Consider the following 19836-nt stretch of genomic DNA (forward strand, 5'->3'; position numbering starts at 1 on the left):
TGGAATGCACGTTGTGGTTTTGATCTGAAACGCCCCCTAAAGTCTCCTGTTCAGAAGTGGGCCTGGTTAGAAGGGGCAGATCACTAGGAGTGCAACTTGGAAAGATGTATTCTTAACCCAAGCTCCTCCCTTCTCTCTGCCTCCTGGCTGTCATGTCCTTCTCCTATGCATTTCTGCACTGAAACCAGCTGACCCTAGAGGGAACCCACTAAGATGCCGACCCAAAAGAAACCTCTCCTCCTTTAAACTACATTTGTCAGGTATGTTGTCCCACCAACAGGAAAGTGACTCATATAGATTTTTGGTACCAGGAGAGGGTCATTCCTGTGATTATGGTTCAGAAGCCTTTAGAACTGGTTTGTAGGAAGAGTTTGGAAAGATTTGGAGATGAAACATAGCAAAACCCTTGAATGTTGTGAGCAGTTCTTGATGTGCGATACTGGTTACAGCTCAGAAGACCAGAATGCTGACTAGAATGCAGACAGTATAAGCCAGGCTCAGGAGGTTTCAGTTGGAAAAAAAAACCCATCAGAAGCTGAACAAAAGACCATTCATGGTACGCTTTGGCAGAATATTTTTCTATATTTTGCCCATGCCCTGAGACTTTGAGGAATATTGACATTGAGGTTGGTGGACTAATTAATCTGGCAAAGGAAAATTCAAGGCAGTCCAATGTTCAGGCTGTGACATGGGTACTTCTGGCTCTTTTTGGCCAGGTCTAAATTGAAAATCAGGAGCAAATGCAGCACTGAATGATTTGAAAAGTTTACAGTTTCACCTTCAAGAAAAGCACCAGCAAAGTTGAAGCAAAGAACAGCATGTTTGCTGAAAAAACTAGTATTAAGAAGCCAATTTTTTATACAGGATCATGAAGAAATATGCCTTGAGGACATCTCATAAATCAGCAAAACTTCACTCATTTCAGGCTCAAGCATACAAAAACTGTAAATCTTTCAGCTGAGAACACATAGTGCCTGGGATGCATGCTCATTTAGGGCCACTTTGCTTATTCAAGGATGCCTAGGAGAGTATATCCCTGAGTTCAGCCATCCAGGTACTCAGAGGCTGCTGCAGCTGTGGTTCAAGGGGATCTTACTACTGCTTAAGCTGGCAGCAGGCCCTGCTGTCATCCATATAGTGCTGGTTTTTCAGGCATGCAGAATGAAAGTTATAATGTCATCGAGGCTTCCCCAGATATCAAAAGTCCTTTGAGCCCATGTAAAAATGTGTGACGGGGTCACAGTCCCTGCAAGGAGCCCATGACACGGCAGTACATGAAGTTGTAAGCGTAAAGCTGAAAGTTGAGTGGAAACACCATGAAGTGTGAAACACAAAGAACACAGATCATCTACTGAGGAAAGCTGCAGTCAGTGAGTGGAAACAGTACAAGAAAGAGGCCATGTGGGGTGCAGTCATCAAGACCATAGACATAAGGCTGCTCCAGCTCTTTGGAACTCATATTGTACAACAATGTTCTCCAGATGATGGACAAACAGCTATAGAATTTAATGTTTCCTCTGCTGGATTTCACTCTTGCTTTGGTCTGATTTCTGTCTATTCACTTATTCTTCCCTTTTTGGAATGGGAATGTTTATCCTGTGCCAATGGATAGCAAAAGTATTTAATTTTCTTTTTGATCTTTTACAGTAGGGTCACAGCTAAGAGTTTGCCTTCAGTATCAGAGGAGACTTTGGAGGTAGACTTTTCAGCAATGCTGGAACTGTTAAGACTTTGACGACTCTTAGTGGTGGGCTAAGTGTATTTTGCATAATGACATGACCATGAACCTTCTCAGGGTGAGGGGCAGAGTGTTATAGTTTAGATCTAAAATGTCCCCCAAAAGTCTCACATTCAGAGGTGGGGCCTGGTCAGAAGGAGTGGATTACTGAGAACATAACTTAGAAGGTTGTAGTATGCTTGTTCCTGCTTGTTCCTGTCTTTTTCTTATACAATTTCCTGGCCACCATATGGTGAACACCCCCTACTCCATGCCATTGTCTCATGTAATTTCTGCCTTGGAGCCAGCCAATCATGGACTGAATCCAGTGAAACTGTGAGCCAAAATAGACCTCTTCTCCTTTAAGTTGTGCATATTTTGTCCCAGCTATGGAAAAGTGACTAATACACATGGTGTTCACATTCGAGGGGTGCACAGCTAAGTGGTCACCTGCACAGAGCCAGGGTTGTAACCTTTGTTGAAGATCCTGGTGGCCTGGGTACAGGGCTAGGGCTGAGTGTCCCTGGATGTTCTCACAAAGGCACTGATGGCAGTCTGGGCAAGGAGGACAAGAAAAGCAGTATAGGATAGAGAGCAAGAAGAGAAGCCAACTTTCTCCTGGAGTGTCCCTCCAGCTCCCTCTACTGACAAAGCTTAATATCATACTCACTGAACAGGAAAAATGCTTACAACTCTTATTCTTGAGAAGAAAGTCTGAGGAAGAATTGGAGCCAAGTGGCAACATAGCACGGCCAACAGCAACAACAACAACAACAACAACAACCACACACACACACACACACACACACACACACACTCACATAGGCACGCATAGTAATCACCAGTCCCTGGGTTCCCATCCCATAAGGTTAGGAAGTAGATGTCACCTGTCACAAGATATTACAGTCACAGCACAAAAGAGTAAGACAAAATAGAGTACTAACTATCCCTTCGCTCCGAGGAGAGGCTGTCTTGCTTGCTTCCACTTATAGTTTGGAATATAGACTGTACTACCAACATCTGACTAGATGTATCAGGGCCGTTCCCTTCCCTTTCACTGGATGATTGATGTAAGGGTGCCCTGTTAGCCTAATCCTGGGCCACCTTGATATTCCTGGTATCTGCCTATGCAGGATCCACCCTGCAGAATCCTGAGTGAGGACTTCCTTGTATGCTGCCCCCAAATTCCTGCCATGACTCACCCTGTCCCAGCCCTTGTGCAACCCCCTACAGAGACAAGGATTCTAGGAATCCCAGCATTCCCTTGGTCAGAGGAACAACATGGGGACCTCAGATAAAGAGGCCTAGCCCAACTTTGAGTGCCCTGGAGTTGGGCTCCATGATACCTGAGATAACCAATCTGCAAGTTTTGCTTATATGAGTCCAGAGTACCTCAGATGGAGTCAAGTACTGGACATCTCCAATACTGACAATTTCATGATACTTTTATGTACTAATAATCTAAATGTCCTTTATCTTCTTAAATATGGCAAATCCCAAGGTTACTTAGTCATTGCCTTTTTAGTACCAATGAAGCCCACATTTTTGGCTGGTGATCAGATACTTCTGACTTGGAATTTCCATTTATCTCTCATCTTCTTTAGCTTCCCAAGTTGTGACTGGGTTAATTCTGCATAGCACAGTGTTTGCATTAATAACACAAAAGTGATCCTGATCCTAATCATAATCATAATGAAATAATAATAACAACTATGGTTTCCTTACTATGTATCAGGCACAACTCAAAAAACCACACTATTGCTGCTGTTTCAAAACCACTGCCCAATTACTGTTCTGATTCCTAATTTAAATCCAGGAAACGAAAGCTTGGAGATATTAGGAAATGTGTCAAGGTCACATGTGGCACAAGAGGTGGAGCCGTTCTTACCCAAGCCTGACTAACTGAAGAAACAATATTTTTCTACTTTTATCCACCACACCCGACTGCCTCCCATGACTACCTTTTACTTTTCTCAGGAATTAACACATGATGTCAAGGGCAAAGATTTCTGGGTTAGAGACCTAGTTTTAAATTCCAATTCTGCCAATTTCTAGTTGGGTAACTTGGGGTTAATTATTTACTTTCTGCCATCCTGTTCATTTATAAAGTGAGGATAATAATTCCTTTCTCCTGGGGCTCTTATAAAGCTAAAATAAGAAAAAGCCAGTGCTTAGCATGTAGTCAGTGTTCACTTAACAGCAGCCACTCTAGTTGTTGAATTTTTATTGGCTTCATTGTACTTTTTATCAGGCAGAAAAGCTACTCATCCCTCCTGCTCTATTCCCACCACATATCAATTTGGAGTTCTGGAGTTTATTATGCTGTGATTTGTGTACAGTAGCAAAGGGGAATCTCAGAAATAACAGGAAGATAAAAACTAATTTAAGACACAGCATCCCAAAAAATTACTCAGAGGATATTACAAGTGCAGCATCCTTCCTGGACCTCTATTTTCTCTACCTTTGGTTTTTTCAAAGGGTCATTTCTCTCCTCATGACAACATCAGCTGCTTCCCTGTGACAGACAAACACTCATTCTTCTGCCAAGAGAAAGAGAGTCTGTCCTGTTTTAGTAAGAGGTGCTTTTCCTTCTTGTGTGCTTTTATCTACTTCATACCACACTGGTCTTGCTCTGTAATTTACGGCTGGAAGCCTCAGATATCTGGCTCCACATGTGGGCTTCTCAGTGAGGAGGTCTGGGAAGTATCATTCCCAGGGAGTGACACCTGTCTATGGCACTGTCTTTCCATCTCTGTCCCTGTCTCCCTGAAGGTGTGTCTAACACTTCCAAGGGAATATCACATGCTTTAAGACCTTCCCTGTTCTGACGGCCTCATGGTCACATTTTCTTGGATCAAGTAAGCATGTGTTTATGTCTATTGAACTGGATCCAAAAGAACATACTTTGGTCAGGTTTTCATTAGTTAAGGGGGAAATTTTACAACACACTAGGCAACCAGCCACTGTTTAAAGCAGGGATGTTAGGGCTGGGGATTTAGCTCAGTGGCACAGTGCCTGCCTGGCAAGTGCAAGGTCGTGAGTTTGATTCCTGGTACCAGAAAACAAAACAAACAAACAAACAAAAAAACCCCACAAAATTTCATTATTTGGGGATTTAGCTCAGCGGCACAGAGCCTGCCTGGCAAGCGTGAGGTCGTGAGTTCAATTCCTGGTACCGGAAAAAAAAAAAATAAATAAATAAAGCAGGGATGTTTCAGGACTTATTCTGACAACAGCAAGACCAGCAGAACCTGAGTTCCTTTTCCTGAACCATTTTATGGTCTGAGGACATCTTCTACATTCTAGACAAAACTGTTCGCCTGCTCAGGGAAAGGGGAAGAAAGAAAAACTGGGTTTTTGGTTTGTTTCTGTGTGATCGCTTCCCTTATCATTAATTCTTGCTTTTACAAATCTGGATTATTCAGAAGTCAGTGAGGAACTTACTGGTATATAAATAGGTAACAAAGCAGAAGGGAAAGGAAGGGATCAGGTTTCTGCAGCTGAGGTGGGCGTCAGGGAGCAGAGAATGAGAAGAGGGTGGGGGGAGGCTGAGCTCAACAGGTCCAAGCAGGATGACCAAAGCTATTTCCAAAGACTGCGCCTGCCTCTCTAGACACCCACTCTAACCTTCATGCCCCACGGGAGCAAGCCATGGGCCACACTCCATCTCCGCTGACTGGTTGAGGTGCTTCTTTCCCGGGACAGTGTGGGCCACATTGGGGCCAGGAGCTACAGGCACAGGTGTGGAGTCCACTTGGTACTTATGCAATTTGCGAGCCTCTTCCAACTTCTAAATCAGAATCTCTGAGGGACATCAGACGGAATCCTAAACACTACAAAATGTGAGGATCACTGACAAAGAACAGGTTGAGAATCCTCAGTCTAAGCAAAACTGGGGTATTTATTTTGTGCAGAACAATAACTCCCCCAAAATGCTCTGATTGGCAGAACCTGTGACTGTGTTAGGGAAGAGGGAACATAAGGTTGCCTGCCAGTTAACTGGCCTTAAAATAAAATTATTCTGGATTATCTAGGCATAATCACAAAGGTCTTTAAAAGCAGCAAGAGGCAGAAAATGAATCAGAGACAGCAAAGTGACAAAAGGTTGGAAATAACCAGAGTGATACAGTGTGAGAAGGATTTAGCTCTATGAGGGATTTGGCCTGGCACTGCAGGCTTCAAAAATGGAGGAAGGAATGAGCTAAGGAAGGCAAGTAGCATCTAGAAAATGCAAGAGGCAAAGACAATGGATTCTCCCTTGGAGCATCCAGGGGGACCAAAGTGCTGTCCACACCTTCATTTGAGCTCACTGAGACCTAAAAAACTGGCACCTAAAAAACTGTGAAATAATAAAATGTTTGTTGTTTTAAGACTTTCAGTTTGCGACAAATTGTTCTAGCAGCAAAGAAAATACAAAGAAGTTAATAAGTGACTGTATTCAGTGATACTGATAAGTGTGATTGAAAATGCATGTGTATAGAATAGTTCCTGAAAGGCATGGAATTTAAACAGACTTTAGAAAACAGAAAACAGAGCTTTATTCCATTTTTATGGCTATTGTGAGTAGTACTGGAATAAACATGGAAGTGCAGATCTCTCTCTGACATACTAATCTCATTTTTTTTGAATGTATATTCTGTACTTGGATTGCTAGATTATATGGTAGTTCTAGTTTAAATTTTTTGAAGGCCCTCTATACAGTTTTCCATAATAGCTGTATGAATTTACATTCCCACCAACAGAAAAAGAGTAAGTCTAAATGTCTATCAACTAATGAACGGATTTTTGAAAATGTGGTAAATACATACAGTAGAACACGATTCTGCCCTAAATAGAGATGAAATCCTATCATTTGTGACAACATGACTGGAAATGGAGGACATCATGTTAAGTGAAATAAGCCAGGCGTAGCAGGACTAACACTATGGGCTCTCATTCACATGAGGATTTTTAAAAAGTGATCTCACAGAAGTTGAGGGGAGAGTAGTTTCCAGAAGGTGCAGAGGGTAGCATGTGGGAAGTGCTGGGGAAAGGTTAGTCAGTGGGTAGTAAATTATAGTTGGGAGAAGTTCTGGTGACTAGAGGTTTTGGTAATGTCTTATATATTTCCAAAAAGCTAGCAGGAAAGATTTTAAATGTTTTCACCACAATGAAATGATAAATATTTGAGGAGACAAATGCTTATCTTAATTTGGACATTATGTATCACTTGGTACCCCAAAAATATGTGCAATGTTTTACCCAATATATAGACTTATCAAAGCCTCAAATGGTATCCCATAAATATGTACAATTTTTATGTGTTAATTTTTAATAAACAAATCCAAATTTGTATTTCTATATCATTAAGTAAGAAACTTGACAGAGAATTGGGTACCAGGATTTTGTGAGTAAAATAGGGACTAGTTAATGGTATGTGAAAAAAAGAAATACATATGGATGTCGAAGTCAAGAAAAAAGATGATTTCTAAAATAAAAACTTGCTAGGAACTCACAGAAATCATCAAATTATGTTTGGACTCGAGTATACATCTGATGTCTGAAACAAATATGATAAGAAAGAGAAAGAAAAGAAAGAAAGAAAGAAAGAAAGAAAGAAAGAAGAAAGAAAGAAAGAAAGAAAGAAAGAAAGAAAGAAAGAAAGAAAGAAGAAAGAAAGAAAGAAAGAAAGAAAGAAAGAAAGAAAGAAAGAAAAGAAAAAAGAAAGGAAGGAAAAACTTGAGGTATTAGAAAGTAGTTTTATTTCTTAAGCTAGGTTTAATTTACATCAAGTCTCCTCAAGACAATTGAGCAGGTTATTTTCTGTCTACTTCTGAACATTCATTGTCCGCCTTCTGCATCCTGCTCTGTCCCCTGGTAGAAGAGCCCTGGGGAGAGGCAGCACCTCTGTACTCCTCTGGCTTCTGATTTCCAGCCGGGCACCACAAGGAGAAGCACAGGAGACTGGAGAGCTCACACTTGGTGCTGACCTTGCACCCGTCCTGCCCAGAGGGTCTCCTTAAATTCTGAGCTGAAGGCACCTGACTTTCCCCACTCAACAGTAATACTGAGGAAAAAATAAAAAAACTCCTTCTGGGATCTAGAGGTGATCATCTGACACCGAAAACATGCCTGGAATCCTTTTGCATTTCTTATATGCCCCACCACTATCCTGCCTGCAGCAGGTTGGTGTGGAATGGACTGGTCATGTGGTTGAGAAAGCAGAAATGAAAAGTGAAGAAAATATGGCCCAGCAGTACCAATAAAAACAATTTAACTTGAACACTACCCTGGCTTAAGCAATTTACCCAATTATTCTAAGCAATACTGCTATATGTAAATCATATGTAAATATGAACAACACCCTCCAAGAGCTAGCTTTTTCTGCCTTTTAAAGCAAATTCACTTTGGAGAATAAAAATAGAAAGTCACTCTGCACTGTGTGTGGGATAAAATTTGTTTATGCATTATAACACCTCTACCAATACCCCCAATAGCACCCCAAAACTAAGTGTCTACTTCATGCACTTGGAAATGAGCTATTTAAATAACATTGGCAAAAGTACAAAGACACGGCACTTGTGTCTACACGGGCCTGAGAAGATGAGTGACCTCTGCAGTCCACAGACAGGGCAGTGGCAGGAGAGTGAGGTGGATTCAATCCACATGTGTGTTAACTGCTCATTTCAGTCCCATTCCTTTCCTGGAGTAGGTGCCCCCCTGTCCATCTTAACCCTTACTATTTTTAGAAAACAACAAAAAGATAGGAAGAAGACTATGGCAGGAAGAAGGTGGTAGTGCTAATATACCAAATAAGGCTGCGAGATATTTAAAAGTTGGATCCCTCCCAACCTCTGTGAACATTTGTTTCCTGCCCATAAACAGAAATACCACTCAGAGTTGCTTGTACTTATTTTTAGGGGAAATGTGAATATATTCACATTCCCAAACTGGAGCGAGGTGCACCACTAACTGTCCCACTGGGCGCCTTCGCGGGCCTACCTGCGCGGGGAAGAACCAGAAGAAGAGGTTGCTGTTCCAGGTCTCATTCACAGTGATGTAGCCAGCGTAACTTTTCACATTCAGGCCTGAAAAAAGCCTGACCATACTCATTTTTTTCCCTAGTGGAGAGAAAGGAAATGGAAGCAAGGATTAGAGAAAAACACCCTGTGAGCCATCACAGTCTTAGAGAGACTTTTCCCAGGAACCAGATCCGGGAAGAAGCGATCGAGGAAGCCCCAAGGGAACTGGCCTGAAAGGTTCTTAGCACAGCAAATTTCCGCTTCCACTGGCCAATCCAGCATAGCCCATATTAACAGTTTTGGCGGGAGTGAAAGTTTTAAGTGGTTTTTGAGGGGTGTAATTCAAGAATATTTTATGAACTGTGTAAGATTTCTTTTTAAGATGAAAAGAATCACCTATCACACTTCACATAAACCGCACACTGCTCACACTGGGCCACACAGGAAGGGGCAAGATAAAGTCACCCGACCCAAAAGAAATGGGGTGCAAGAAAATGATGCAGCTCTCTGGCCTGGGAAGGGGGGACTGAGGCAATCGGAACTCAGGGGCCGGCTGGAGGTGGTGGCGAGAGGGAAGAGGCAAGCCATGAGCCAGGCTTTAAGCAACTTGCCCAAGGTCACACAGCTAGTGAAGGAGAGCTGGGACTTAATCCTATCACGTTTCCCTGAAAATAAGACCTAACTGGAAAATATGATTTTTTTTTAGGATGCTCATAATATAAGCTCTATCCCCAAAATAAGCCCCAGTTAGGATCATCAGCCAGAGAGATGAATTTAATACATCCCTTGCAACACATGACGGACGTATTGAATTATAAAATGATATATTAATATAACTAAATATAAGTAAATATTATGGACATTGATACTTAAAATAAATGATAATATAAATTATAATTATTTGTAAATACCCAAGGGGGTGTTTTGGATGAGAAGTAAACACATGAAAACAGATGAACTCCAGACTTTCTGCCCAATGATCAGTTGGAGTACAGACACAATGCACAAATAACACGTGCATTTGAGAATTAATGGACATGGTTGTGTCTAACGTGGGAACGCTGTGTGTTGTACCAGACATACTTAAGACGCTCCTGCAAAGTAAGGAAACATTTTCTGAATTTTGGTGCTTTCTGTTGCTTTTGTGCGGATCATCATTCTTAAATGCCATCATTTTTGTCGCCACTGCTGTCTCTTGAGTCTTCAGTTAATGCTTGATTTAATGGGAACTTGGTGAAGCCCAGCCTGCAAGAGGTTGTAACTTGGGTGAACGATCCACAGAATAAAATCACTGACAGCTGTGTGGCCAGTGCACGTACTATGAGCAGCCGCATGGACAAGAAGCGCTCACTTAAATGGGCCTTTGTTGCTGGACATGAGAGACTGAGGCCAATGGTCCTACAGGAAATGGAGTCACAAGAAAATCAGGCTGAAATTCAGGGTGTAGCTTTGACAATATTCCAGAAGAAGATGACATAAATATATTTGGATGTAGATGTCTGTACATGAATAAATATAGATTGTTTATATGAAGAAATGTAGATTATTGTTTATGAAAAAATAAGACATCCCTTGAAAATAACCCTATTTCATCTTTTGGAACAAAAATTAATACCAGATCCAGTCTTATTTTTGGGAAAATATGGTGGCCGTCAGGCTACAGGGTTTGTTCCTTTCCCTGCTTTGCTACAGGGCTTCTCTATTAAATTAGGCAGCAGCTGTACATAACAGGGAATGGGAGAAGTAGTAGTATGAAAGTGAGTGGAAGAAGAACAGAAAGTAGGTAGCAGGGTGGAGGGCGAGGAAGTCTGGGTGGAAGAGTGGAGTCCTTCAGTGGAGACCTTCAGCACGGGGCAGGAGCCAAAGGGATGTGGTACACTGCGCCCAGCTCCGCCCTCAGCCACATCACCAACTGCATGAAGTCACCTGGAGTGAGAAGATTTGCATCCCAGGGAATCAGTGCTACAGATCCTGGTCTTGATCTCAGAGATGGTGGTTAAACTCTCACCAACACACCATGACTCAGAGACCACAAGTTCGTCTTTCAAAATAAGTGTGTCTCCCCAACAGGGAACTCAGCCAGGACACAGTTCCCTTTTTGAGCACTGGGTGGATCCTAGTGCTACCACACTGGCTTTATGACTCACTGGGGAGCAATCAGCCCCCCTGTGCTTCATCTTCTCATCTGTGAAAGGCGGATACCTTCTGGGTGCACAAGAATACCTGAGTCCACACACGTACGACCTGCAAAGAGAAGCCACCTGGAGTGGGCACAGCTATTGTCACCAACCAATTACATGTGAAATGTCCCCGAGGATTAGAAACAGGTCACTCATGGGAGCAGAGGTCATGGTGGAGACAAAGGAAGGGTCTCAATGGACAGTTGCCTTAGGGTCCTGCCAGGCTGGCATAAGAGAAGAGCATGGCTGCCCAGTTGGGTAGACCTGGTATGTAACCCCAACCAGGTCCCCAGTAAGTTTCTTTACCCCTGAACCTCTCTTTCCTTTTGGATAAAATGAGGATACTGATTCCCTCATTAAGGGCACCTGGTGAGGATCAAATGAAGAAAATGCTGATGAACATGCTCAGTAGGAACCTGGACATAAAATAGAGCTCTAATCAGTGCAGGGTAGAGTTATCACTAGCTCATGGGCCATCCCAAGTGGAGTCTAGAAGTCTGGAAGTGTTGCCTTTCTCTGGGTCAGTTCAGTTCTCCAGGAAAAGATGATTAATGTGAACTCTATAGCTCTTCCCATTCTCTCCCCAGTGAGACCTATACCTCCTATGATGGTCTGAAGGTCCCCACCAAGACTCAGGTTCAAATTTAATCCCCACTGTGAGTTATCAAAAGTGGAAACTCAATCCCAGTATGGTGAGGTCTTTGGGAGGCAGTTTAGGTTAAGTGAGGCCACAGAGCCGGGGGCCTAATCTAAGGCAGCTGTGGCTCTATAAAAGGTGGAAGAGGAAGCTGGGCTGGGATGTTCTCTCACCTGCTGATGGCATTCAACTATATAATCTTGAAATCCCTAGCCTTCAGAACTGTGAGCTGAGTAAACCCTTATTCTTTATAAATTACTCAGTCTGTGATACTCAGTTATAGCAACAGCAAATTACTAAGATGTCTTCCTGCCAGAAAAAGGCAATAAAAAAGAGAGGAGGATTTGAAAACAAAGAAAAGGAAGGTATTGTGGAATGTGTTTTTTCCTGGCTCCCCTTAACACCTCTCTATGCTCTTCCTTCCAGTTGTCATTTCTTCTTGTCCCCTACTTTATCCCTACACTTGATTAGCACAAAGAAAGATCACCCTTCAGGATTGGACAACCTTTACAATGCTTGTGACATATTTTAAACAAAACCATTACTCTTCTGAAGATCAAACAGAGATTTCCCCCACCCATCCATCCCCAAAAAAGGAGGGCAAAAAAGGAAAAACTGGGAATTGGAAATGGGTGAGATATAGACTGAGCAGAGAGAGGTAAACAGGAGCAGATTCAAGAAAGAAGACAGAGAAAAATGAGAAAGGTCAAAGTATAATGAGAAAAAGAGGAAATATATAATAGAAAGGAGCTGGAGGGAATGGAATATGGACAAACGATGATTGAATCAATCTGTCTCCCAGACCGGCTCAGCACAGGGTCTGCTGGCCTGCTCAGAACAGTTCAGATGTTCACTCTCCCCTCCCTTTCTGGGATGCCTAAGTGGCTTCTCTGTGACAGTGTACTTAGTCTGTGCTACTTCCCACCTCCCTTCCCACCTCCACCAGGAGCTGCTGGAAAGCAGAGAATTTGTCTTACTTATCTTTGTACCCATTGCTGATTCACCCTAGAGACATTCAATGAATGTTTTTAATGAATGGTGGGTGAATGAGAAAATAATGAATGAACTACAATGGCCACAGTGACTTTGCTGTAGGATTAGCTTATTTTTACAAAAACCTTCTAAAGAAGACAGGCCTTGTAGACAGCTTAAGACATTAGAAAACCTTTTCTCTAGTGACAGTAGTCCATAAAAAATGTTCTGCCCTGTTTCACATTTTAAATTCCCATTCACCAAATCACAATAAAATAATTAAAAGTCCTTTCAACTAACATGATTTCTTAAATTATATTTGAATGTCTTGTTCTTGTTTCCAGAGTCTATTAGTGGAATGTGTAAACAAACTGCCATGATGTGGGAATTTTTATTTTTCTCTCCCCGTGACTCACCCAACAAGTGTTTAAAAACAGTTAAGAAAAGGAAAAGGTTTCCTTTGAAGGGCTTTTGCCTCCTCCCTGTTACTCACTGCTGTTATCAGTGTTTATAATATTAATACTTTCAAAGAGATTGAAGTGTGGACAAAGCATGCTACATTCACAACACCTGAGTCAACCCAGGGATAGATAAGACACTACCAGCCCATAAGTAATAATAAACTAGGACCCAGTAGCAAAATATTCTTTAAAATTGGTGAAAATGCACTCCTTATAAATATGCTAGAATTGCTTCTTACATTTATTTTGTGTCAGAAAGTAAGGATTTATTCTAAGCTGCAGAGAAAGTAAACATGCAATTACAGTTACATAAAACCAAGCCAGTTAATTGGAAATTTAAAACACAATCCCTTGTCTTTTTGTGAGCTACTGTTTATCTAAAAAACATTCCATTGTGCTATTAAGACACGGGTTCCTAGAGTTTTGACAGACTTGATAAACAAAAGGGAGTTAGGGAAGTGAGCTGACCATCTGTCCAGAGCTTCCTGAACTTTCAGTAAAGCGGATGAATAAGATTATCCTTAATGATGTTGTCAGGATTGCATCTGACTACCCAGATGTATCAGCTTTTGGATCAGCCACTTAAAATTCCATTCAAAGATTCAGGTTGTGCATCATAACTTTAGAAAGCGACATTACATAGGGATTTAATGTCTGAAATGCTAGCACTGGTTGAGTGAAGAACTGCCAGGCTTGGACAGAAGGACAGAAGATAAACTATCCCCTCTCCAAGTTTCTCTGCTATTGCTTATGCCCTTAATGGTGGAATGCTCAGGGGTGAACAAAGGCAGGCAGAGGAGGGAGGCGGACAACCTCTTGGGTGGATTTCTCTACATTCTTTTCACTTGGTCTATCAAATGCATGACACAGACAACCCTGATCACTTTCACTTAATGCCTTTTTTATGCTATTGCCTTCGTTCAGCAGGCATAGACTTTTCTCTCTTACTCAGATTTTACCCACATCCACACGTCTGGAGCTAGTCACACAGCAGAGTAGTCCATAGTTCTGACTCTGGAACTGGCAGGCATAGGTAGTGAATCCAGCTCTGCCACTTCCTAGTGTTATATCTCTGGGCACAGAACTTCATTCCTCTGGACCTCAGTTTTCTCATCCACAAAATGGGAACAATATTTAACAGATATGCTATGGTTTGTATCTGGATGTCCCCCCAGGACCTCATGAGGTCATGGGGGCAGGCGCTTTGGTGGTGGCTGAATCTAGACCTTGTGATTGGTTCATTGTCTAGTACTGGGACTGGTGGTGTGAGTGCTGCACCCACCCTGGGGCAGGTAGCCTGTATACAATGTGAGGGAAGGAAAGAGGCTTGCTTCTCCCTTTTACCCCTTTTTTGCTCTTGCTGCTTTTGCTGTTTTCCACTGCCCTGAACTGTTGCCCCTTGCCATGTGCCACCCTGCCTTGGAGCCAGTTGGTTATGGACTGAAACCTCCACAAACTGTGAGCTAAAATCTTTCTTTCCTTAATTTTGGGGCTCAGGTATTTGCCTCAGCACCAAAAAAAAAGTAACTAAGACAACATCCTTCATTAGGGTTGCAGTGAGAACTTACAGAGTTAATAGACGTAAAACATAATACCTGGCACACAGTAACGACTCTAATTTAAACTGTACACATATTTATTGAGTGCTTTTTAATACTGGTATTGTGCTGGATACCAGGGATATAATCCTGAAATGTTATTATCTATTATTTTTACTATTAAAGAGATATGATCAAAATATCCAGTGAATGTTTAAACTTCTTGAAAAATGTGTTACAATAAGAGACACGTTGGCATCAATCCCCTTCCAACCACTCTCTCATGTTTGAATGCTGTTACTCCATCACTCTCACCACTTTCTAAAGCAGTTCGGAAAGTCCTTGTTCGTGAATATCCATAGTTGCAGGGTCATGGTTCTCTTGATGTCCTAAATCAGCTTAAAACATTTATCTTTCATGGTCATTTTGACTTTAGGGAAGAGGCAGACCCAGTGAATAAGATGGATGAGGACATACTGTCATGTTTCCATTTGACAGAAACTGCCGTAAACATTTGGAATCCACTCAGGACACTGAAGGAGGCAGAAAAGCACAACTAAGGAGACCCATAAAGGAGAACTGCCAGGACCATTTCAGAAAACAGCAAGAATGATGAAATAACATTGCTTTAATTACTTTACTAAGAAATAACATTACTTTAATAAACATTTTTAAAATTTAGATATTTGCCACATTGTTTTGTTCACACACACCTCATATTTTCCCCTGGATTATGTTGACCAATAGGTTTCTTCTCAAAATTTCCAGCATACCTAATTCAGTTGTGATACTTCAGCACTTTAGGGTTCACTACCTTATTCCTTAATCCTTTTGTGCACATGCATGTCGTCGCTTCAGAAGACCACAAGCTTCTTTAGCAAATAAATAAATTGTATCAGGCAAATCACAGAGCAAGAGTCTGAAGATTGGGTGCTACATACATCTCTGCTACCCCATCTCTATTACCTGCATTGCCTTGGGCAACTCCTGTAACAGATTTGAATCTTGATTTCCTCCTTTGTGGAGTGGTAGGGTTTAGTTAAAATGATTATTTAACTCCTTTTCAGCCCTAAAGTAAATGGTCTGCTTGAATTTGTTAACAAACATAAGTGAAGTCATTAGTATCTACATATTAAAGAACCTAAAATAAGTGTACTGTGATCCAGTTCAAGTTGGATGAATATGTTGCCCAGCACTATGGAAGACTGAAACAGGAGGATCCCAAGTTTGTTCCTGGCCTGAGAAACTAAGCAAGACCCTGTCTCAAAATTTTAAAAGAAAAATTATTTTCAAAAAGAAAGGCTGGGGATGTAGGTCTATGCAAAGGCCCTGGGTTCAGTTCCCAGGAAGGGAGAAAAGAGAGGGAAGGCAGGAGACAGACAGACAGACAGACAGAGACAGGCACAGAGACAGAGAGAGAAGGAGAAAGAGAGAAGAAAAGATGAAAAAAGAGTTTCCCTACAATCGGTCCGCCATCTATTCACAACCTTTCCACGTCAGTAAAAGTGAGTCCTTTTGGAAATGCACTGAATACACTATCAAAGTCTTTTCACCTTTCCTTAGAAAGAGCTGGTAAAACTTGGAGCCGACATGTATTTCCAAAGACAGACATATAAGCAGGACTTAAGCACTTCCTTAAGATACAAGAATGCCTTGATTTGAAAGAAAACAAAAATGATGACATCCTAGTGGCTGTGTGAACTCTTCAAACAGACAAAGTCTGCTCTATTTTAAACCTCATCATAATATTTAGATTTAGTTTTGCTCTCTAGGATGAACATTTCTCTAAATTTGCCAGGACCGTGCATTCCCATCCCATCTACCAAACCTCCCAGCTACACAGGCACAAATTCTGCCTCTTACCTGTGACTCAGGGTAAACCTCAGGGCAAATGCGAAGGCCTCAGGCCCCCCTGCTTCTTAAACAGTCTCCACGGTGGCTCCCTCACCCCATTCCCACTATCATTTCCATCAGTAAACACCATATCTCCTACCCTCACTGACCCCAGCGTTCTTCTGGCCACCACCTCATTTCTCTACTGCTCTCCACATAGTCATTTATCCACCCCGGGACTTACCTGAGCACAGAGAAGCATTAAAAGCAGACGGGGCTCATAAATTTTAGTCCCTGATAACACCAAACGACACCTTCCTTTTCTTTTAATGATAGTAATAGAAAAACCCACACTCTATACATAAATATTTGCTTAAATATTAGCAAACACTCATATTTGAAGAGTAATTTACAAAACATTTTCACCAACTTTTTCTTTTTGGAATCGCTAACACTGTGCAGGTGGTTAAACTCCACCTTATTAATGAGGAGACTGAGGCCAAGCTGTGTGGGCAACTTGCCGGTGAAGGGAGCACAGCAAAGTGGACATGGTGACACCCCCACGTGTGAAGCCTGCATCTACCACAAGGACTCTGTGTGGACCCTGCCAAGGTCTTGGATCTGCTGCTTTAGGCCAAAGTGGTCCACCTTGCTTTGCTGAGATGTGTGAATAAGTTCCCACAGAATGCTTGACTGACACGTAGGCAGTTTGCAGGCTGGCGGTAGCCCTGTCAAGTACCCACTGGGGACAGGCACTCACTAGTTTTATAAGTAGAAATGCTGTAACTCTACCACATAAACAATCACCCAACGCTAACTCTCATGTTAGCTCAAAACTCAGATAATATGTGATGGGTAGTCTTTAAAGCAATGTGACAGGTCAAATGATGCCCCGCCTACAGCTCCCGAGTAGTATATGTGAGCTAGGCCGAGTGACACCACACTGTCGGCTGAGACAGAGGCTCAAGAAGAATCTCTGACATCCATGACATCTCAGGGAGTGAAGATCACATATTAGAGTCAAAGCACTGACCCCTAAACACAAGATACTTACTCTATCTGTAATATGCAGATTACTCTTTCTGCGTCTCTCTCTTCTCTCTCTGCATATTGCAGAGGCTCTATTAGACCTCCTACCCAGCCCAGCTCACAGCACTCACAGTACTTCCCACCTTTCTCTCAGTCACTCATCCCTGAGTTATTCCCCTCTGCATGAATTAATAAAACCCAAGCTTGGCCCTGAATTAAGGCCTTTATTCTGGTTAACCATCATTCTAGCTGGACTTAGGATCCCCTTGGCTCCCCACAACTACAAATATGCCTTAGTGTCTTTATTCTCTCCCTGGATTGCACTGAACGTTGTAGGAATTACTTATTGGAATTCTAATAACTTTCCCGAGATCACAAAGGCAAACTCCTCTGGACCTCGACAAGGTCCAGGAAGGCTTTCTATAATATATGACATCAAATCATTAATATTTGAAACAAAATAAGTAAGTAAAAACATCAGGATATATTTTGCATCTTGTGAGAGAACTGATTAGAAAACACCCCAAACTGTTGAAAGTATACCTGTGGTTTTCTGATTTGAACTCACCTTTCTCGATCTTCCCAGCTTCTATATAAGGGCTAAGAAATACTGGCTCTCCTGTATCTCCCTTAGGTGGCACAGAAACCCGGGCACTTCGGTACAGGGACTGAAACAGCCCATCACAGGGGCTGAATGTCAGCAGGACCATGAACAGCATCACCTTCCACATGGCACCAACCATTTCTTCTGAGTCTAGGATGAAAAACAGTTGCATTTCACAAATGTATCCAAAAATCAGTATTTCCCTGGACCTTCTAGATGCAAGAAATTCACTTATTCCCTCAAAAAATTTTTCAATTCACTGAAAAGTCGCTTTGCGGAGCATCTTCAGTAGGACCACGAATAAGAGTGAGCCAAACCCTGCTCATCCTGGTGTTCCCAGCTGACAGGGAGATGCTTTTAGGTATTTATAATGTAATTGGAAAATGATTTATATATTTTTAAACTCTGGCCTAGAAAGTAGACTCAGTGGAGGAGTAGATAAAACCTCAAAACAAGGAGTTTATGACTGATCATCAAATGAGCAGAGACCATTCTGCCTCTATAAGACGGTAAATGTTTAAGAGCTCATTTTAGGTGATGGCCTTACCAAGGACCCTGGGAATAAAAGGTGGTGGAACTCAGTGTAAGAATTACCCATGCAAGGGATAACAGCTTGAGCAATGGTGAGAAGACCTCAGTCCACTAGTACTTTGCAGGGCAATTTAAAATGAGCAGTGGATTCTGGTTCTGTCCTCCATTTCTTACAAATCATCAGGTTTTATATCCAAAAACAAAGAAAGATGAAAAGATAGAGGTTTCTCCAATTATTTTCAGGTCCCTCCACCATTGTTTACCTGTAAGTAAACTTAAGACACTAGGTCCCAAAATTTATTGGCAAAGAAGTTCTCTGAGATTCTTCAAATCTGATGTTTGCTGAGAGTATTTATGGGGGCTGATCATCATAATGGCTTCAAATAGAATGGTGAGTTACATAAACTTTTGTACACACATGTATGTCTCATTTACAATGGTCTTTTCTATGTATTTTTTTAGCTGATTTAGACCTCCTAATAAATCCTCCAGGAAAGTGAGAATTCTTATCATCAACTTTAGATAAGAAAAATGACCCAAGTGAGTTTCTCTGGCGAGGGTGTGAAAGAGGAGGAAGCCAGAACTTGATTTCAGTTGAGGCTAGTACTACAGGATACTGTTTTTCTTTTGTTATAGCGTTTCCCCCCATTGCATGTATTGTTTTTTTCAAGTCCTCCAATAAAGTACTATTTACTCTCAGCAATCATGATTACATGGGGACTTTTTTAATATTCTCTCAAATTTTCCACTTGAGGCAGGTGCCTGTCTTGACTCTACCTAATCCTGACCCTGCTGAGTATATGATGATCGCTCTGGTGCCATTTCATCACTTTACACTACTGCTAGCTATTTAAGTATGATCCAAGTTCTTGGTGTTAAATTCTAAGTAAAATACATTAAATAAACACTCTATTGACTCAGATTTCTACATGCAAAAAGAAATAAACAATTATGCAAGTTCAGCACTTCTGATTGTTCAGTGCTTTAAAATGCCAAGCCATTAGAACATTTTGAAAATACAAAATGTGTAAAAATCTATTAACCACATGCTTATAGCAAACCAATTTGGCATAATATGAAAATATTAGTTGTAGCAAATTTAAAAAGCTTTTCAGCAACATTTCCCCATCAAGACAAAAATGTATACTCATAACTTGATTGACTATATGACTCTCATCGTGTCTCTCAGAATTAACTTAATAGAATTCCTCACATTTAATATAAATAAGCCCAACGAAATTCAATATGGAGCTTAAAAAAATGCTTTCGCCTATTATTGACTATAATAAAGCACAGAATGAATTTAGAAACTGAAATTGAGTTCCCAAGAAGC

The 19836-nt window shown here is 41.5% G+C and overlaps 1 protein-coding gene across 7 annotated transcripts in view; it reads right to left on the reverse strand.

Annotated features, from left to right (window-relative positions):
• The window catches only part of Cpvl (carboxypeptidase, vitellogenic-like), a 165961-nt gene that overhangs the window by 84365 nt on the left and 61760 nt on the right, over positions 1 to 19836 (reverse strand). For all 7 annotated transcript variants that reach the window (XM_005377479.2, XM_005377481.2, XM_005377478.2 and 4 more), the window contains 2 exons: positions 17937 to 18122; positions 8699 to 8817 (listed from right to left, as the gene is read on the reverse strand). In XM_005377479.2, coding sequence (XP_005377536.1) covers positions 8699 to 8817; positions 17937 to 18111 — 294 coding nt within the window. In that variant the 5' untranslated portion in view covers positions 18112 to 18122. The remainder of the gene's footprint in view (positions 1 to 8698; positions 8818 to 17936; positions 18123 to 19836) is intronic.

The sequence above is a fragment of the Chinchilla lanigera genome, unplaced genomic scaffold (assembly GCF_000276665.1).
Source record: "Chinchilla lanigera isolate Chin_1 unplaced genomic scaffold, ChiLan1.0 scaffold00009, whole genome shotgun sequence".
In the NCBI taxonomy this organism is placed as follows: domain Eukaryota; kingdom Metazoa; phylum Chordata; class Mammalia; order Rodentia; family Chinchillidae; genus Chinchilla; species Chinchilla lanigera.